The sequence below is a fragment of the Drosophila novamexicana genome, unplaced genomic scaffold, assembly GCF_003285875.2.
Source record: "Drosophila novamexicana strain 15010-1031.04,08,12 unplaced genomic scaffold, DnovRS2.1 tig00000796-arrow-arrow-pilon, whole genome shotgun sequence".
NCBI classification, from domain to species: domain Eukaryota; kingdom Metazoa; phylum Arthropoda; class Insecta; order Diptera; family Drosophilidae; genus Drosophila; species Drosophila novamexicana.
The window spans coordinates 944,078-966,280 of NW_020824824.1; the positions used below are offsets into that span (position 1 = coordinate 944,078).

Below are 22,203 nucleotides of genomic sequence, written 5' to 3' on the forward strand. Positions count from 1 at the left end.
TTACTTTACTCCCCACATATATGCGGAATCCTATTAAGAATAGACCACTATATCATATAGCTGCCATAGGAACGATCAGTCGAAAATTAAGTTTTTTTATGAAAAACCATTTTGTTTTTCAAGATATCTTGACCAAACTCGGCATTTATTAGTTTTACTTGACTCCTCATATATATGCAAAATCCTATTAAGATCGGACCACTATATCATATAGCTGCCATAGGTAATAATCGGTCGAAAATTAAGTTTTTGTATGAAAAAGCATTTTGTTTTTCAAGATATCTTGACCAAACTCGGCATTTATTATTTTTACTTTACTCCCCATATATATGCAAAATCCTATTAAGATCGGACCACTATATCATATAGCTGCCATAGGTAATAATCGGTCAAAAATTAAGTTTTTGTATGAAAAAACATTTTGTTTATCAAGATACCTTGCCCAAGCTATAAGCATTATGAAAAGATTATGTATGCAAGGGTATTAGATCTTCGGCGTGCCGAAGATAGCCTTTCTTTCTCGTTATATTTGTTTTTGTAATCTTATTGAGTAAAATCGCTAGTTACAGCGGAGTCTGTACACATCAGTTAATTCTATCAGACGCAACTTCTTTGGAGCTTATATTTTTAATATTAAAGTTAAGTTCAACGAAAGTTAAAATATTGTTTTTAAAATTAACAGCCTCGATTAATTGATCAAGCGTGTGGGATCATTTCTATTTCCAAATTCCTCGAAATTGTGCATAAGCCCCATGGCCGCCATGGTTGGCAATCACACCGCAGGCCATATCCGAAGCAGACATACATGTCATTTTACTAAAAGTTTAATTGAGAGTAAATATTAACTTATTATGTGTACCAGCGTGGATATTTTTGTGGTGTATATGAGCACATTAATTCAATGTTGTTTATTGCTTGCTCTATTACCTTGTGGGTAAGCCGTTTACTTGTTTTTGCTTAACTACTAACTTGCCACTCTTGTTCGCAAGCTCTCGTGTCCAAGCGGGTTCCTCCGGTCGTCGCGTTAACCTACTACTCTTTACTCTTTTCATGAATAACCTTTCCTCGATATTGTCTCACCCTCGAGTATGTATGCTGATTGTGTAAAGTTGTGTCTTGCAGATCAGAATATGACCTTATGTAGTCTATTACAAGCCCGCAAGGGTGCCTTTCAAGCTGTTGAAAATGCAAGGTAGTGATTTTCTATAGAAGCCCTCCCCAAATGGTTTCTTACACCCTTGATAGCTAACCGCTCGAGCGTGTTAAAAGTATGAGTAATAAAGTTAATGATCGAGGTGACTTTCTTGATCATAAACTTGAATTCCACTCACATTTATGATCCGTACGTCACAAAGACGCTTTTTATATGTCTGGTACGACCCTGTTTTGACTATGCCTCTTATGTCAGGTCGGATTAACCAAAGGAAAATATAATCTGAACAGAAACAATTTTTGTTGTTGGCATTTCAGGGATTTAACTGCGATCCTTACGTTCGGTAACCGTCATACTCCAGTAGATGCTGATGATTAGTCTTTCTTCTTTAATTAGTCATAGAGCAATGCTGTATGTGCTATATTTTCATAAGCTAAATATAGCTGAAATCGACTCTTCTAGCCAATGAACTTCTCTATACGTATTTATAATCCTTTGTCGCTTTAATTCCTCATAGTCGTGACCAAACGAATTAAGTTTCAACTTAGGCAGTTCTGTTTCTCTGGCTGGAGTCGTAAAGAAAGCATGTGTTGCCCTAGCATCTCTTCGATCAGAAAACTATTGTTATTGTATCAACCAAATCAAAAATGCAAACATAACACTTAAAATACTTAATACTTTTTCCTCACTCTTTGGTCCAAATGTCGGTAAAGTTTCCTTCTCCTGTTTCCCACCCCACTATCATTTCCTTCCCTCCTTCAGAAGCGCTGTCAACGGGGGTACTGGAGTTGCAAACTGAGGCCTTGCCGAGTCACTGTATGAACCATAAACCTTAAGTTTATGGATTACATCAAATTTGGCCGGATCGATACCTCTTTTCTCCCCGCTTAACAAGTGGCCAAGACACTACACTTTTTTCTATTCGGCCTTGGATTAACTACCCTTAGACTGCACAACAAATTACTCAAGTTGTTAACTTGTTGTTTTCGCGCCGCTCCTATTACCACAGTATCTAGATAAGCAACCGCATCCGGCTCCATTTCCGGCCCTGTCACTGTATTCAATGCTCTTTAGAAGCTGGCGCAGGGTAAGTTCAGTCCAAATGAAATCACCCACCATTGGAACGAATCCCTCCCCGCTACCGTATATGCAGGGAATTCCCTACCGTCGGCGCCCATCGGGGCTCAATTGACCGATATTACGTATTTCGTTAATCATTAGTCAAGTCGACTTAAAGGTACAATGCGGCTCACGTATATTATTAAAGTGGCCTCCCCGCAGTGACTCCAGTGATTGTCCAAAGTTCATTTGGACAACCAGCTAATTCGAGCGGCGAAATAAGATGACCCATTCTTTGTCTGTCTAAACTGGTAGTAGAATGCTTGCTACGACAGTCGACCATAGCTGTAAATTTGATACCACCACTGGTAGCCAGGAGCCCGTGGAACTTGTTTCGTCCCGACTATTTTGTTGCCCTTCGAGAAGTATCGTGGCGGCTTTAGTTTAAACCCAAATCGCAGATAGAGCTTGCTCGACGTGGAGTTGCGTTTCAACCAAAATCTTAGATCGGCCTCACCTCCCACCAATTAGGGAATGTATTGTTTCCGCCCAACATTCAATTGGTACCGAAGGGACACTGTGCAAGCATGGGGGTTGCTAGTCCGAAGCATTGTTTCGGCTCGTTGTATTTTCGAATACCGTGAGGTTAGGCCTACATGCTCACTTAAACCACAATGACTTTTCTGTCAGCGGCAATCGGTATCTGCATATAACTGTATATTAAATAAGTCGGGTTGGCACAAACGCGCATTGAGTTGACAGTTTTTATCTTGACTAGGCGATAGCACGTCAACCATCTTTTACATAATTTGAGTTTTCGAATAATACCTCTGTTTTAAAGACTATGCTCCGCGATATGCAAGACCATGCAGAACACCTTCTCCTACATCATATGGGGTACTATGGCTTTCAGAGTGAATTTGACGGTTTCACTCAGGCATGTCCTGACGATCTCCTGCCATCGTGTAAATTTCAACCTTTGCCCCAATTTTCCTCTGTCTTTTGAATCTCAGCCGTGTCCTCGATGCTGCAACCCGACCCTCTGTCTCTTGGGACCCGTCAGACTCCTCGCGTGGCCCAGCCTCCGCATAATTCTCTCGCTGTTTGGTTGTTGAGCAGGCACTTCCCTACCCTGAAGAGGGAGACTTACTATCGGCGTTCCATCGGAAGCTGTTATTCTGGGCCACATGGACGGGCTCAAAACCATCTTTAGGATCACTTTGCATAGAGAAAATCCATGGCCAGGATGATGTGGTGCAGCATAGCGGGCACGACGAGCATTGGCATGCTGATCACCATTCTAGCTAAGCTGAAATAAAACTACATGGTCCTTCTTACCTCCAGCACAGACCCATCTGCCAGACACATACACGTCTGCATATCCTACACTCTCTCCAAAAACGCTTACTTGCGTACGCGACCTTGAAGCTGCGTGTTGACCGTTCACCGCCAATGAATATTCTACTACCGGGACACGGCTATCTTGGCGTCGTCCCGATTTTGGAGTGGGCAACGCAGCTGCTTGTTTTCCGCCTCAGAACGTTGGTAGCTTTTGAGGTCCGCCCGACCACGATGACGGCACACCCCCTACAACCAGTTGTCTTTGCTAAAAGATCTGCATTTGTGGGCGATCATATAATTAGGTGGTCTACAGGTGTGGATCTAACTTCTGGACATATGGCCGGTGGTGGGTCGATCCTTGATGGTGGCTCTAGATTCGTGGCGTACTGTGCTTGCAGCTCGGCAGGCTGAGCCCACGTTTCAGGGGAGTGATCGTAGTCTGGCACGTAAGTATATAGCCGCAGATCCTTGGGACCCTGCTTCTCCAGCACAAAATTATGTGAATTCGCCAACTCATTGCGTTGAGGTGAGTCCAGCGCATTTTTTTTTATTTTTGCTTCTTGTTCCAATTTTCTCTCTCTTTATTTAATTACGTATCATCTTTAATTCTTTTCTCTTTGGATAGGACTTGTCGATGACTTGATCATTTCAACGTTTCTAAGGACAATCAAACGATGTTTAGTAACCCAGGGGCATAACAGATACATCTGATATGGATAATGATACGAACTTTAACGTTCCAAAAACATGTGGCTGCCATACATTCTAATAAGAACCGTAGAGGATCCTGAGAAATAGCAAGCATATTTCTTTGCGCTCATTACTCACACAGTCAATTGGTTTGGCTATTCTAAAAGTGCAGCTGATCATTTTGATCACTTCCAATTCCGCATAAATTGTAGTTGTAATAACACTAAGCAAAAGCCAAGGCACGTTAAGGCTGTAACCTTACTGGTACATTAGGAATCCTAAATAATGATAATATTTGTAGTAAATCTTAACTGAATTTAATGATCGATATGTTTAAGAATACCTAATTAATCCGTATATATTTTATCTAGTTTCCATTAAATATATACATAATTAATTTACTTATACTCATAATATAATTTTTACTGGTTCATTGGTAATTTATTTTCGTTTTAAGGCGGTCGGTGATGTTCTAATAGAGCGCCGAATAAAATTGTTTGAACTTGTCGATATTAGTCCATAAAATCTGGGGAAAAACTGAATTACAAGATACACAGCCGAGAGGTAACTTGATATAGCAATAGTCAGAAAAAGATCAAATATAGCTGGCTTAACACGATAAATACTAAGTTTTGCATCAATGCTGTTATAAAACATGAAGTCAGGCTCACGTTCATCTGGCTTGTCATAAAATATTTTGACATTTTTAAGGTACTTTTCAAACCCATCCCTGATGTCGTTATTTTGCAAAATCGATTTTAATCCAAGGTATGGCCGAATATTATCTTCATTAATTACCTGTAATTAAGCCGAATTCAATCAAAATCATATAAACAGATAACATTTAATTAAACTTACAGCATGACCCTTAAAAATATCAGAGAATGGGTCTATTTTATACATATAGCAAGCAAGCGACTCTGCAATGATCTTCGAGGAAGTAATCAGTTGCTCCACTATATGCGATTCATTGTTTTTAAACATTGTCGTTCGAAATGGACTTCCTGGTGATTTCGCCGAAGATAATGTAAACGCAGGATATCGCTTCATACAGAAACGCTCATGCTCCCATGATAGTTTCGAATCGGCCAGGTTTATTTTTTTATGAACTCCCTCAACGGTTAGGTTTTCAGAGTAATGACCAGCGATTGACTTAAGAAGCTTAAAGTAATTGCTTATGGAAGTTTTTTCTTTTGGTGGTTTTGAAACGTGCATGTATAACACATTAGGTTGATTGTATATTAAGCTTTGAGTTATCGTATCCAGACATAAAACAAACTCAACATTCTGAAAAAGGTAAATGAAAAAATGATAATCATTTATTATGACATGATTTAAATATTTATTTAGTACTCCAATGCATATTAGGATTGCTCGTTGTGTGTAAACCAGAATCTGTATTACAGAGGCATGAAGTTGATAAGTTTATGCCCATTATTTTAAATAATAATAATGTTTCATATATATTCATATATATTTCAACCCATAGAAAATTAGTAAAAGGAGTATAATAGTTTTGTGGAAATGTATGTAACAGGCAGAAGAATGTATTAAGGACGCTTAGATCGAATAGATTGGTATTGATTTTTGGAAACGTTCAAGAATTGAATTGATGCTGATTTTTTCTTAATAAATTGGGTCCCAAAATAAAAATTATTTTTTTAAGCATACTTTTTAGAATATTTTAAAGGATTTTACGGTTTTGTTTTGTAACCATAGCTTTCGCCTGTTCTAATCATACGATACGATACGCTTAAGCAGAGTCAATTAAAACCAAAGATATTGAATTTGTTATTTATTTTTTTTTATTTTTAGATCAAAATACTAAATTAAGTTTTGCATAAAAAAAACTTAATCTTCCATACTTCATTTTCATAGGGAATACATATGTAATATAGAAAACAACAATATTAAAATCTGAAATTAAACTTTTGTATAAAAAACTCAGGAATTTTAAGTTTAACTATTGTCCATACATATAAGGAAAATCTCATCAACATTTTGACCACTATAACTTCTAAAATAGTATAAACATTTCGAATATCTTTCCTTTTATTGCTACCGTCAACAACCCTACACCCCTATCGCTACATATCACAAATAAATAAATCAATTGGAACTAATCTATAAAAACGAAATTACTAGTTTTTAATGTAATACAAAATAAAGAGCGAATAGTTTCGCTTAATGTTGTTTATGGCATAAAATAAACAATAAATACCTGTGAAGCTATATTTTCATCCATTTCTAGCCATTTTTTCGTTCCCTGAAAGTTGAGTAACAATCCAGAATCTGAAAGCAAGAATCCCAAGCGGTATTTTGGTATCGTACCCATAGTGGTATGTAGCTTGCTAAACATTTCTATAAGTGCCATTAACACCGCGGAATCAGCATTTAAAGGATAATCCTGAAAAATAAAAATGGTATTATTTTATTGATTATAACATGGTATATATAAAAGATAATTTAAAACAGAGCCAACATCTTAGGCGTCCGTCTATATGAAGGCGTCGACTTCGACGTCGACGGTACTATTTCTTAATTAATTAGTTAATATATTTATATCGACGTGTCTGCTTCTGAAACAAATATATCATATTGAGAATGAATAATAACGACCTCCTCCCAAAATAAATTAAATTTTAATTAAATGTAATATATTATTTTTAAATATTCTTAACGAATAGTCAGAATTCCATCAGTCTGTAGCACAAATAAAGAAAACTTGTCCATATTTTAATAGGTTAAGGACATAGCCTAACCGCAAATTGCACTCCCACAATTTTAAGAGCAAAAGTTATACAAAAGTACCCAAAATACGCAACATCAAGTCAAAACAAGTAAGAACCCTCTTCAACTAACACCAAGTGCAACTCGCGCAACCACCTTGTTTGCTTTAGGAGTAATACAAATAAATTAAAATATAGAAAAAGTTTCCTCAACTGGCCTTGAACCCTTGAAAAGAAACGCAAACACGTGTTAATTTATGAAATATTTTCTTTAATATCTTTTGTGTTTCTTAACCGATCACTAGTAACTGATCGGGAGTAGATCTTACTGTGCGACATAATATTCGTATATTATCAAAAATACGATTATATTAAAATTATTACTTTAATTCATGTGAAGTTTCTGTTCTATTGATTTATTTAGTTTCTAGATAGCTATGGGCAGGAACCGAGGGGGAGCGTGACGATAGCTATAAAAGAAAAATACTTGAGCTGTATGCTAGTCTAGAAGCTACTGTCCAGTTTGGTAATACTAACTTCTAAAACCTAAGAGATTTGCTCAAAAACAGAATTTCGATATCGATGTTTATCGATTGCTTGAACACGGGAAAGTATCGATAATCGGAAACAAACTCGTATTGCGCAGACACTAGACAACCCGACTCTCTAGTTCATAGGTTCTGAGATCCTTCCGTTTATACATACGGACGGCCAGAAAGACGGATATGGCTATATCGACTCGGCAATTGATGCTGATCAATAATATATATACTTTATGGGGAGCAGATTCCTTTCTACTAACCATTTTTAATAGGTTCAGGGTATCAAGATAGAAAGACGCAGGTTTCCTCATGAACTTTGCCCTTTATTCTTAAGCCGGCTAGGTGTCAGAAGAAGCCATTGTCTCCCTACGCTTCTGCTGTGCAATGACTGTGAGAAACGCAGAGCAAATGGGTTAGCCCTTTCTTAAAATTTTTAACGGGTTTTTCCAAGTTAATTTTTACAATTTCAGGTTAACAGGCGGGTCTTACCGTAACTTAAAGGTTAATTTTTTTTTCTTTATTTACCAATGTTTTAGGAGTACAGAATTTAGCTCTATTTTTCTAGTAGTTTGCGGAATTTAGTTATCTTTCTGTCTCAGTACACGTCTTCTTGCACGGCAGACACCATTTTTCTTCAACTCGTGGGACCAATTCATGAACAGGACAAATAATGTTTAAATATGTAGGATCGAACGGCAACCCATGTAGGGAACAGATGCAAGAGGCAGTCCTGGTGTGAATGTGTGGTAAGCTCACACCACGCAGATCCCCAACACCAATTAAAAAATAAATAATCTGATAACAGTGAAGCCACTTCAAAAAGATTTTACCGAACGCGTCGCTTGTTGAACCCGCTTCTGGACCACATACGGCACACCAAGGCAGAATCAAACTGACCCAAAAACAGAGACAAGAGCTTTGCAGCGTCGGACAACTAGTAACACTCCGAGGGACGAAGCTGTCATTTGCAGCGACGTATAAAGTTTAAAAGTTCGTACCTGTCATGGAGATTGTTTTGTCCCATGTGCTAACTGACTAACTGATTAATGTATAAGTCGAACTGTCGCAAAAAGAAAAGATCGGACTGAAGCTCATTTTAAAAGACCTTTGTTCCAATTCATTGATGCGTGTCTCAAACTTTATAAAAATTTATTTCAGACATGTTTTAGATTTTTCGAAGAATCCAAAGTTACTTTGTGTAAATGCGGACCAACGAATTTTTGGGTGCGATTATGCTCAAAACCCATGTAAATTTCACCTCAAACTGTAAATGCTATATTCGGGAAAAGTAGTTATGAGTTTACCCTACAATCGGCACTAAACTCATATTGAAAGTTTTTTATTTAAAATCATCTGTTGCGTGTATGGCTTCATATTCTGTTGCAGAATTGGGCGATATTGGAAGGAAGACCGTATTTAAGGTGATTAGAAAATGTGTGAGATGCTTCCGTGCTAAGTCTCGATTAGTTGAGCAGATTATGGCTGATCTTCCCAAAGAAAGTTTGACTGGCTGTTAAGCATTTGTAGTTTTGGGCTTTGACTCTTGTGGACCATTTTTCTAAGCCAGACGTTAAAAATAAAGCTCCTGCCGTCTGCTTCACGATTAAAGCCGTTCACGTCCAAGAGGTTCATTTTTAATGTGCTGTTGACTATTGTTCCATCCAATTCGAAGAGCTTTTCACCCTAGTCTGCCAATAAGTCAATAATAAATACGCCACTGTTTCCTCTTCCAGAAGATTCAGCAGACCCAGATGTGCTCACTCCAGCTTATTTCTTGATGGGTGGATCCAGCTCATTGTTCGTTGAGTCTGATGTGACGCACCTTCACTTCAATCCTTTGAATGGCTGATAGCGTGTAGCATATATTTAACAACTGCAAATGCGTCAACGACTTAGTCCTTATAAAGGATAAAAATCTACCCGCAGCACTAAGCAGGCCACTGGCGCGGTCGCGCCATGTCGTACACTGCAACAAGAGTACTAAGGAGAGCTGCAAGCTATTTTTACTGCCTACTTACGCGGCAAAAGTAGCTGGACCGACCTCGCGAATGATAAAAGTGGGGCTTCTGCTTAAAATATCTCGTATAATTATTTACATTAATCTCCATGACGATGACCTATCTCAAATTTGTATTCACACAACATAGGTTGTGTACTTAGGTTGGCTCGGTAGAAAATCAGTATTTTTATTTTATTTTAATTCGATGCAAATATTTATATTTCTTTAAATTTATATAAATATATTATTATTATATTATTGTTATTATTTCCTCATAAATTAAATTACAATGACTTAAATAAATATTAAAAAAAAAGACTTTACTTAAATTAATTTTTTTAATTAATTTAAATAGGGAGGTTTTTTCGCGTTGGCTGCTGCCAGCCGTTCATGAGTAGGGTCAGAGATTATAAGATTTGCCTTTTTAAAACCGTTATTTAATATATGAGGAGATATGGTTTGCGCTAGAAAACTAACAAAATTAATTTGTTTGACAGCAAAAGGCGGTGCAGTGAAAAACAATACATTTAAATATGAAGTTATGTATGAATATTCATACGCATACAAGCATATACATTATATTTTAAGCATTTTCACTCTTTCGCCTGGGAGAGCGCATTCGGGTTCGCCAGCCTCTGTAAATACTATTGTATTCTGATAAATCGACTAAATCGAGTCTGCCTACCTTTTGTAATTGTAAAAAATATACAAACAAATCGAAAGCATAAGATATAAATATTTAAAAGTTTAAATATTTATAGTGATAAATCTTTTGAACAGCAAATTTCATTTTTTTTTTTTTCAAATAATCACGGCTTGTTAACACTCTGCAATATTTTGGATCTTACTACATACATAAACAAAATTAAATATGTCTTTTTGACAAATCACTCCGGCCTTTAATAGGGTCTTATACTGCCCTTAATATTTAAGATTTGCAACTAATGATTTATAAAAAAAGCTTACTGGACTACCGGTATCGATAAAATCACGAAAGCTTCCTCAGGTCTTTTGGGATGTTCAGATGTCCAATGCGTCAACTGACGGCAGTCAAATCGCCTTATTTCTTGTTAGACCAAAGTCATTTTCGGGCTTCGTTTACGCCACATTCATCTCCTTGTTTTATCTTGCCTAAAGGTATGGATTAACTTCTCTTTTATGTCCTTTCAATTAATATTCCCGCATTGTTCATGTAATATTGCAGAACCGGTTTGGTATAAAAAAAAACTTTTCATCGAGTCACCGAAATTACGTGCTCACAATATCACAGGACGCACCAAAGATTCAACATTTTTGATGTTCAAGCATCTGTTTTCACTGGCTCAGTGAGAGCTTCGGCAATCTCCATTTTCTAGCAGCTACAAGTTATTCCAAACATAATTGGTCTGCCATTGCGTCGATCGCGTTTGGAACTGCACATAACGGTCGCCATCTTTTCCTTCCAGAATTTCGTCGGAGGCCGGCGCGAACTACTCAATCTGATGCTTGTTTTATAATCTAGTACAAGGCCCCGTTCTATACTAGTTGGTTTAAAGCCTCTTCATCGATCAAGTTGTCAACCTTTACTATATTTACAATTTTATTTACGATCGCACGCAATTGGTGAATTGCCGTCAAAGTTTTTGATTACCGTGCTTAGCTCTGATTTTCTTTTACAAACGATTTCGCCCACACCTGATATATTGAGTCTGCAGTCTTATCGTTTTTTTCAATGTCTCTATTTCACATTGACTTTAAAGGTCTACTTACTTCCGCCGCTCAATCATTAGACAGTTTCGAAGCTCTTTGTATCGTTTTGAACACGCCTATAATTCAGTCTAACACATCACATTATGTCGTGTCCATCGGTTCAATTTAAATTAATACATAAATACATATTTGTATTGTACTTTCTTGATTTTTTTTTCTATTTATTACAAATAATTAATTACTTCTTTGATTTAAAAATTATTTCTACGTCATTTTTTGGTCTCTTTTTCATCGTTCCATTATTGATTTCGTTTTCACCCCATATTTTAGTTGCTGTTTGTCCGCTGTTATCTAAGTCCGAAGTTCTTTAGAAGCGTATAATGGCAATTTATAATGGCAAGGGCAATGTCAGAGCACAGAAGATCAACATCACTTTCTCGGATAAAAAGAGATACTTCGCCTTCGGACTGAAGAAGTTTCCCTATCCTTCCAAAGAAAATTAAGTAATTGAAGCAACAAAAGTATATTTATAGCCGTGATTGCCATACTGACTCAGTTCGAGGCAAAAATCACCACATCTCCGAGTATTGTATAGTCGCTCTACACGCTTGAAGTCCGCTCAGATCAAGGCCGTGCCCTTTTGGGATATCACTACTATTTTGTTTATGAGCGCTGTGACCCACGCCTTATAAAAAAAAGAAGGCAATGTGGCCAAGCCCCCTCCCACTAATAGTTGTTTCGCATCTGCGTGGAGTGACTTGACTAATAGATTTGAAAATACGAAGCTGTTAGTCAACAAGTAACTTCAAGTCCTCTTTAATCTTTAGTCAGTCTTAGGAATCTGATGCTGCTAACAAGGATCTTCTAGTTTAAGTGTAGACCTCTGACCACAACAAGGTCAACATCCCGATGTGGAACGATCTGAAGGCTACTGGAAACCTACTTCACTTGAAAGGCGTGAAGCCTGGGACAAGAGTGCATGTTCAATCCAAACTCGCTCAAAAGGAGCTCCCTTCCAAAAAGGTTAACTCCTTTGAAGCCAGATTCGAGTGAGGCGCTGATACTAACAGAAATTATTATCTAACAAGAAGAATTAGTCGAGCCCAGCAATGTCAAAAAGAGCCACAACAAAGACAAGAGCAAAGAGAATAGACCAGTGGACGTGGGTGGGGTAAGTTCATGAGGTTTTCGAGTTGGATTCGGTTGATGATTGTTTAGAAAGAAGAAAATTTATATCATTGATTTAATAACATTAGACAAATGTAAGCTTGACTTATGAGTTAATCGTGCATGCTATAAGTTATTTGGCACTATCCAATCCAAAAAGGTTAACCACTTCAGACGTGGGCCTATGTATCTACACTTTGAACGATTTCTATATACGACGCCCCTGACTTAACCTTTAAATATATTGAAAAGTTAATTGCACAAAACCCGGTTTTAACGATCTTGGTAACATTTTGGCTTTCGTTAGTGTAAAACAGTTAAGACTTAAGTTAAATATTTATTATTGTGTTGTTTGGCCACTTTTCCATTTTATACTTTGCTTAAGTTAAATATATATAATATCCCCCGTCTATAATAAATTTATTTTTAAAAGATATAATTTAATGCTATAATACTTACATTAATCACTCCAAAGGTCTTCAAATTTGCTGTTATTAAAATAAGCGGTAAGCCATTTCCTTCTCCAGTACTGTCAATGTGTTGCAGAACAAACTGATTTGGGAAAGATTCTCCTTGAATAACTGGCAATTTACTGTTTTTATTTGCTAAATTATTTTGACCATCTACGGTAACATGGTAGCCATTTGCATTGACTGATAATAGCAGTTGTACAAGTGCAGTTTTGTTTCTGATCTCATTATCAATAGCTGTTGATGTGATATCATTTATAATATGGTCTAATTCTCTGTTAAAAGGTGCAAAATATACTGGAACGGGAATGGATTGTGTAAGCATTTGCTGTTCCATCATTAAAACCTGATCCTTAACTTCATTGCTTAAAGATTGAACATCTTGTGGCAACATAATGATAAGACCCCCAGCCTTCTGCCGGATTTTGTTTAAATCGTTTATGGAAATATCGAGTAACCTAAAATATATGAATTTTTATAAATATAGATGTTACATTAAATTTAGTTTACAAATAGTTGGTGGAAAACCCAACAACGCTTGAAAGCTCAACTTTAATATTTAAATCTCTTTTTCCCTTAGGGATTTAAGAAAAAAAAACAATTTTCTTTAAGTTTCCATTTATAAATAAACAACAAAATTAGTATATAGAATGGGCCCGAGCATACATATATGTAAAAAAAAACACTGCGGTTTCCTTCTGTTCAAACTCTCACAAAGTGGAAATTTCGTCTTAAATAACTTCGGTATTGTTTCATTGTGTGCATTTATTTGTTTTTTTTTTTTTAGTTGGCATGGGGATGGGATTTTTTATGTAAATTCACATTCTATCTTGATGACAAAAACGAAAAAGTTAAGTTGGACAAAAATGGTATTCTTCTTATCCACACATTGCCACAAACACTACAAACTTATATATCTAAACTATTATAGAAGCTTCTTATAGGACCTACTCTCAATTTCCAGTCTCTAGCTCTTATAGGCTCTGAGATCCTTGCGTTCATACATGCGGACGGATGGACAGATGGCCAGGCAGACAGATTTGGCTAGATCGCCTCGGCCTGTGTACAGGTATACAGAAATTCTTGGAATTTGCGCTAGCTGCCGCAAACACATGTTTCTTAACCGATCTTAATGAAATTTTCTACAGTATATCTTATTGTATCATAGAATATTTGTGTATGTATCAAAAAGTCAATTGCATTAAAATTGTGGTTTAAATTGGTGGACAATATAAGATTGATTATTAAATTGATTTATAGCTCTGTGGTGGTAGCGGGGAGGTGGCGATAGGTATGAAATGAAAGATACTTGAAATATCTATAATATTCTAGAAGCAACATATCGAGTTTTGCATCTCTAGCTCTTAATATTTACCCAAACGGAGTAAGTTATCGAATATCGGAAACAAACCATCTGCGAAGGCACAAGGAGGACCTACAGCTAAAATTTCAAGTCTCTATCTCTTATAGGTTCTGATATCCTTGCGTTCATACATACGGACAAACGGACACACAGACGGACATGGCTAGATCGACTCGGCGATTGACTCTGACCAAGAATATATATACTGTATGGGGTCGGATATGCTTCCTTCTGCCTGTCACATACATTCGCATTTTGCACAAATGCAATATAACCATTTTCAATGGGTTCAGGGTATAATAATGTTGCTCTATGAAGCGAATAGACGTGTTTTTTGTGTGCTCTGTTTTCATTTTGATTTAATAAAACAGCAGTGTTTAATATCTTTATTTGAAAATAAATATTTATTGAATCTGTTTTCTCTGTCGGTTTATTTTAGTTTTATGGCGAGTGCATGCTTTTGGTCTGTGTATTAAGCATATTAATTTTGTCAATTTGTAGCTTTGTGTTTTGTGGATTTTTTTGTGCACCTGCGTTTTAGATCTTTCGGGCTGCTTGTAAATGTTTAGTTTACACATCGCCTCTCATGTCACAAAGCGACACACTTTGAATAGATGACTCTTAGACTTTTTTTCAACCAGTGCATTGAACTACCTTTATATTCAGCCATGTTGGTGTTGAGTACGCTCTTGATAATTACTAACTTTATTCTCTTGCATTTGGCTGCATTTGCTACAATAGAAACTCATAATGTGTCATAAAATTGGTTCAAAAAAGCTTGCTTAAGCCAATTACGGCAAGTCATTCAAGCTACCTTGTTGACGATGTGATAACGTAGCGCATTCTAGCTGCGCAAATGCTATGTGTGACATCGGTAGGAAACCAATTGTTTTATCTGAGTTGTCCACTGTTGTAGTAGTGCCTACAGAGCGATGCAACAATCAAATTTTCAGAAGGGTCGTCGTTCGTACTACATTCTTCCACTCTCATACCTGTGGTGCATAAGCCTACAGCGGTTTTTCCACCAAAGAAAAAAGACAAATAGAAAATTCGGACTTCGATTTGATGGTGCCTTAACTTTAGTTACTTCCTAGCCATTTGGTATTTTTTTAATTTCATGTTCGTATACTTCCCCACAATTTAACATGACAATTTACCTAAGACATTTTAACGCACAGTGACTTTAATCTCCCAGATGCTGATTGGTCATCGCCAACAGATTCAACTTTTCTGTAAGGTCTACGTAGAAAGTCCTTACTGCAGGTTGATCGGATGCGGAACACAGAAACATCTCTTGATCCTTTTCATCCAACTTTGGATTTGGCCATCGATTTACCAGCCCGTGTGCCTTTCTTTCAAGGAATCGAAATTAGCTGATTGTGTCCGTTGTTTTTGTAAGGTTTTACATAAGCTAAATTATTTTAATTGTGTAGACATTGATGTTGTCATTCAACTATTTTATATGAGCGCCCTTTTCGATTACCCAGCGAGGTCTGATAGTATGTCAGAGATTATAAAATGTATACCGGCTATTAGAAAAAACTATTATGTTTTTTCTAAATTATCTATTCCTAAAGCTTAGTGAAGTATCATCTCAACTGTAACATTTATGTAGTTCTATTATTTCACCGTCCCAGCATGGGTTCGTGAAACGTAGATCTAGTAGTTTAATAGTTTAAAAATAAACGCAGACTGATTTTAGTAGGGCTTTCGATTCCATTAATCACTCCTTACTGCTTTACAAATTATGCCTTTTCGGCTCAGAGCCAAGCTTCTGAACTTGATATGAGCACAGAACCCAAATGGTTCTTTTCAATAATTCGGATTCCGGTGACTCTGGGTGTTCCCCAAGATTATCACCTTGATCCGCTTTACTCTTTTCAATGACCTTTCTTCAAATGTATGTACTGATATATGCTGACGATGTAAAGTTGTGCCTTGCATACAATCTTTTACAAGCCGGCATTGGTGCCTTTCACTCTAAACTGTTCAAAATGCAACGTAATGCGTTCCTATAGATGTCCTCCTCAAATGGTTTCTTACATCTTGATAGCTTACCGCTCAAGTGTGTCAACATTACCAGTAATGGAGACAATCTAGGTGTCAATCTTGATCATAAGTTTAAATTTGAATCACATGTTACAACCGGCCAGAACAGTTTTGAGTTTATCGAGCAATGGTCAAAAGGAGTTTGACGATCTGTACAAGACAAAGACCATATTTATATGGTATTTACGATACATCAAAATATTCTATTCGCCAAAACAGAATTAAATCTGTACAGAAACAATTCTTGTTGTTTGCCCTGAGTAGTTTAAGCAGTGGTCCTCTTGTGCGGCTACCGTCATACTCCAGTACACTTCTGATGATTAATCATAGAATTATGCATGGCGTAATATTTATTCGGAAGGTAATAACGGGTGAAATCGATTCTTCTGGGCTGACTAGTCAACTAAACTGCTCTATCCATACTAGACTAACATTTAATTATACACCGTTATTGTTTTAAATTTCTTCAACTATGTATGCCTTGCATAAACCATTCAGGGTCATCTGGGATGATTATAACAAGCATTATAGAGCATTTTTTTGGGAGTCTTCTCTTCCTCTTATAAATATATATATTTTAAGCTATTTGGCAAGTAGATTATCTTAGTTCGTGTTCGCTTTTGTACTTTGCGACTCGTGCCAGTCGGTTGGGCGGGAGGTAGGATGCAGCATATTGCACCGGGTTCGCACAAAAAAAAACCAGTCGTACGCATAAAAGCTCCAATCAGCACTAAATGGCTGTTTTCCACTATTTCGTGACTAAAGCAGTTCACTTGAATCTGGTCAAAGACGTTTATTTCAACTCGAGAAAACTCATCTCAAATATGGTAGGCAAAATATGCCAACTGCCCATGAGGTGAGAATATCTGGAGAAAAAACCGCTTGTGAAGATTTTGGCCGATAAAAGCCTGCTCGGAAACTACACCAACATCAAAAGAGGAAAATGAATTTGAATAGCATTTCATTAGGTAATGCATTGGATTGCCTAGGGGTGGTGTAGTTTCCGGAAAGCCACAGCAAGAATTAAATTTTCAGCAGCTGGTGTTCCTAATGTTTTGTCTCTTAGAATGTTACGGGTCTTAGTTCTAAGTTTTTTAGCATTTATGTAGATTTGTTTGCTTTCAATTTCGATATTATCGCTTTTACTCAGACTTGGTTACAACCAGACATCTCTGATTTCTTTATATTTCCTTCCAAAGCAACACTTATAAATGTGATCAAACTTCCCGTATCGGAGGATACATATAGCTGTTGAAACTGCTCTTTCGTAGAAACTCAGAAAGAATTTCTAAACCTGCAGCTTCATCACATAACGTAACTACAGTGAGCATTTCTGCTTCCTAGCTCTTACGGTATTTGCGTTGACCACCAATCAGTCAGTCAATTAGCACAAACAGTTTTATATATAGAGATATATATTTAGTTTTCTCCGAATTTTCAAGCACGTAAATCGTATCAAAAATAGGAATTTCCTGTAATTATAAATCTTTAAAAATTCGATTTTAAGCTTCTCGAGTAACGACCAAAAATACACACTAACCTCTGAAAAAAAAGAATTTAAAAAATGCTGTTTTTTCGAAATTACAAATTTGACATTTTGAAAATGTCATCTTATTTCGCTCTATAGAATCACATACGTATTAGAACAAATAGATTTTTCAACATATACAATTGGCTATTACCTTATAAATTCAAAACCAGATTAAGGATAGGAACTATTTTGACTGATTTTCAGATTTCAGAAAGTTTGATGTTGAAAGGGAGTTGCTTAAAATTTGGGCTCAATAAGGGAAAATTTTGAGAAGCATGATTTTGCTTTTAAGAATACACTCGAGTACATCACAAATCAACGAAAACCAATTTTACAGTCGTTAAGCGGTGTACTGTTATAGGGCATATCTTGTGAATTACTTTCGGAGTCAAGTAGATTTTTGATTTTATTATTAAATTGATTTATATCAACTTCATCTTTATATCTTTTCCCACGTTTGTTTGTGCGATATTCCATTATTTAATTTAGCAGAAATTATTTTGTTAAATACGACTCTTCTTTGGGTTTGACATAGCCTATGACTTGTATCGTTTACATTTTTTATGTTGCGTTTTACAACTATGTCATGTATTTGCCGATGTAATTGCTATTGCAAGTATTATTGTTATTCCCACATGATATTTGTTAATTTTGTGCATCAAGAAATTTTTGCCTTTCTCTTGTTAGAGAATGTTTGTAACGTACTTGTATTCTTATGCTACTTTTATTTCTTGTTTTAGTAGCAGTCTGAGTTCGCGATTCGTTCTGATAATCGTGGTACATATGTAATAGATTAGTATATTTCGGGTTTTTTATGCTACTTTATTTTTAATTGAGTTGCCAAATCTGCTATTATAGAGTTTTAAAAAAGTTCAATTTTTTATGCTGCGCACGCCTGTTTTGTCCGTTATGACAAAATGATCATCTACATATTTCTTTAAAAATCTTGGTTTTATCTGTTTGATATTTCTTACATTATTACGTCAGCGATTACTCCTGAGGCAGGTGATCGCCATTGGCATTCCTTTATTTAACAGTCTGTAGTACTCTTAAAATTTTAGAATTTTTGAAAACCTATATTATATTTTATGTTGTCTATTCCACATAATTATTATTTCTTTTTCCCTGTTTAGAAACATACTTGCATGACTGTTCGTACTAGTAATCCTAATGGTATCCAGCATAACATAATTTTTAAAGATTTTTATACAAGCATCAACAGCCGAGTTAAGATAGCAATGTCCGTCTTTCTGTTTCTAAGCGAACCATTCTTTCAGTTTTAACTGCACAAGTCCGTCTATCATATAACTTCCTAAGGAACGATCGGTCGTAAAGTAGGTTCCTGTATGGTAAACTTTGTTTAGCAAGATACATCCACATATAAATACCAAATGTTATTTAAATCGGACTGTACCAAACCAAAAACTTCAAATCTTGGAAAATTTGAGTCGGCAAGCAACCAACAGGCACAGAAACGAATAAATTTTTGTAGATAAGGCCAACAACACGTCTCATTGACGTGGCAACCCCTTTTATTAATTTATATTACAACATTTTTGAGCTTAGTACAGTCACATACACACATGTACATATATTTAAATGGTTTTTAGAAATTAATAAGAGAACTGAGAGTTAGCTAAAGCAGTTTCCTGTAGTAGAAGCACAACAAAAAAAAAAAAAGCGGGGATGGCGTTCTATCACAGAAAGAATATGGCTTTTACTCTCTGAGCAACACGAAGCGAATTTTTTAAACGTTGCCAGAATGCGAATTAGAGTTTTGTTTTGCTTCTGAATCTGTCATAAGCTGGTAAACAGACATAACAAAATCATTTTTCACTTTATGGAGAGAAATACAAGTTTAAGTACACTTATGCGCACTATATTCTCTTCTATATAAAAATAAATAAATATATGTAGTTAGGCTTTCGTAAAAACAGTCCGACGCTGGTAACTAAACTAAGTGTTTTAATTTCTTAACAAAGTATTTTAATGATCCAATTAGATTTCATTGTTGATAAAAGAGTAATATATGGGTTAACCAAAGTTATTGTTGTCCCACCTGAGCAATCTAAATTTTATATAGAGCTTCCAAATTCGGTCAGCTTACCGTATCAAGCATTTTTTTAGATCTTACCTTGCTAGAACACAATGTCGACCTGTACTCCAAGTATACAACGATTTAGCTTCTAGGGATATAGCTGAAGATCGAGAACCTATAAAATGTTACACAAAATTATGAAAATAGTTTCAGTTTTTATTTAAAAACTTATGTACCAAGATATTCGCCATTTACATCAAATTTTATCATTGACATAACTTGAAATTCACTGGCATGACCTGGCGAGCAAATTATTAATATCGGCAAAGTTAGAAGAAGACAATAAGGCAAGCCACCACGAAAAATGTCAGCCAAGTTGACAGCTTCATTAAACATTTTATATTTATTACAAGTATATCTTAATTACAAATAACGAGCCACTACTTTGTAACCTTATTTCTATTTGGTAAATCAAAAACTACTCGTGATTGACAAAAAAGTGCATTTTCGAATCGTGCATAGTCGTCGTTAATTTTGGAATATGGAAAAGAGACATCCTGAACTGGTTTCTCAACTCAATTCAAAATTATCGATTATAATAACATTTTCTCAATTAATTGCATTCGTTTATAGCATTTACGATGGAACTTTGCTTTCTGAATACAATTTGCCACCACAGAATTTTATATTAAAGAAATTAACAATTTTTACATTATTTCGAAGCCCATATTCGAGATGGTGATAGCCGGAACGTTATGCAAAATCTTTACATCCGATTGAAATTCTAAAAAAAAAAAAGATTATTGTAAAATCCAGTAAACCGGAGTCATTAAGTATTTACAGTTTTTGCTTTGAGAGAAGAGGTCTCGAAACATCGGCAGCTCAGTTGTCGTGCATGGTAAAAACTAAACGCCATTACAGCTGATCATTTCATTGAATGAAATAACATCCAATTATTTTAAAAGAATTATTCGTAAAAATCTTCAAAGGAAAATCTAGTACATCAAGAACAAATGAAATTATTCGAAGGGCCTAAGCATTTTTGAAATTGAAAATAATATAACTAGTGTTATATTAATTTCTAATTTACTTCGGTATGGAAATTTTTAATGCTCTCTGCAATCTTGTCAATTTTTTTAATAGTGTCAGCTCTCCTACCATTATTGATCTCTTCGCGTTTCAGTTATCGGGGCTGAAAAGCTGCAAGTTTTAGAATGATCTTATAGGAAATTATAATAGGAGCTCAAATAAACACAATAAACACAATGAATCGCAACAAGGGAACCCCAAGGGTGCTTGCGACCATTTTAGTGTGCCCAGACAGAGTAAGACTACTGAGAGTGGCAGCCGAACGCCGGCCTCGAAAGCCGAACGTTCAGTATGAAACCGCATCTCGCTCAGCGCACAACGTCACTGTGACTGATGCGTTTTCTTAATATATGTATGCAATTTATAAATCCCACAGCCCAAATACATTCATATGTGTTTATGCATGTGCAGAGTGTGCCTCGCTCCCACTAGTTGCTCATTGCGCACTCTGTGTGCATGTCTTTCGCCCTGCATAGCTTCACAAAACCCCGAGATCTACAAACATACATATGTTTGTGTTGTGTAGATGTGCGCACAAGTAGATTACGGCGTTTGTCGCGAGCCAGGGGTTATTTCTTCAATTGTGTGCCTGTGGTGGCATCATGTAATTCTTATTTATATATTATAAAAATTTAAATATTTTTAATTCATATATTTTTTGTTTACTGTGAGGACCTATTTTGATTAAGATAAAAAAAAAAACTAAGTCATATTTCGGTTTGTCGAAGAATTTTAAGAAAAGACCAAAAATTAATTTTTAATTTTTGCGACTTGCTACTTGTGCACACGCACACTCTTTCGAGTTGGCAGTTGGGTGTTGTAATTAAATGCTTTGGCGTGTTCATGTGCAAAATTGCTATTTTCCATGCTTGTTGTAAGGGTAAGGGTACCTGAACGTTGGCATGTGTTCATGATAACTTTTTGGGCCTGCCAAGCACGCACACTTACGCACTTTTATATATGGATGGAAGCGTTTATGCACTTGTCTGCTCGTTGGTTGCCTGCCTGTGTGTTCGATGCAATTTTGATGACTACACACAGACACATATATGTGTGCGAATGAGCTGCGCAATGGTTTATCGTGAGACAGAAATATTTTCATCAATGGGTGCGTAAATTTGGGCGACTGGCACGGTCTTTGTTTATTTGTCATGCCTGCGGTGGGCTTGAAATAAAAAGGTGATTCGCACTTTGTCGTTCGTTTGTACTTTGATATGCCAAAAAGGCAAGTGATCTCTCTATAAATTTATTGACATTGTAAAAATTTTAGGTTTTATAACAGGCAATTAACGAT

The 22,203-nt window shown here is 36.2% G+C and overlaps 1 protein-coding gene across 2 annotated transcripts; it reads right to left on the reverse strand.

Annotated features, from left to right (window-relative positions):
- Positions 1–4,610: 4,610 nt before the first annotated feature.
- Positions 4,611–20,267, reverse strand: LOC115763946 (nicalin-1). 2 transcript variants are annotated; one of them, XM_030706742.1, is made up of 7 exons: positions 20,177–20,258; positions 20,057–20,119; positions 19,917–19,995; positions 12,829–13,297; positions 6,465–6,650; positions 5,102–5,530; positions 4,611–5,041 (listed from the first exon to the last, which is right to left on the reverse strand). In XM_030706742.1, the coding sequence occupies exons 1-7, from the start codon at positions 20,214–20,216 to the stop codon at positions 4,685–4,687; spliced, it is 1,623 nt and encodes a 540-aa protein (XP_030562602.1). In that variant the 5' UTR covers positions 20,217–20,258; the 3' UTR covers positions 4,611–4,684. The 2 variants fall into 2 exon arrangements, with proteins under 2 accessions (XP_030562602.1, XP_030562601.1); XM_030706741.1 differs by having other exon boundaries at positions 20,057–20,267.
- Positions 20,268–22,203: the final 1,936 nt, after the last annotated feature.

What these genes read in the sequence shown, in the direction of transcription:
- LOC115763946 (XM_030706741.1), bottom strand. Translation starts at nt 20,216, where the DNA reads ATGTTTAATGAAGCTGTCAACTTGGCTGACATTTTTCGTGGTGGCTTG. An exon ending in ATGAAAATATAGCTTCACAG is followed by an intron (nt 5,531 to 6,464) that starts GTATTTATTGTT and finishes TACCTTTTTCAG; the next exon opens with AATGTTGAGTTTGTTTTATG. An exon ending in ATATTTTTAAGGGTCATGCT is followed by an intron (nt 5,042 to 5,101) that starts GTAAGTTTAATT and finishes GCTTAATTACAG; the next exon opens with GTAATTAATGAAGATAATAT.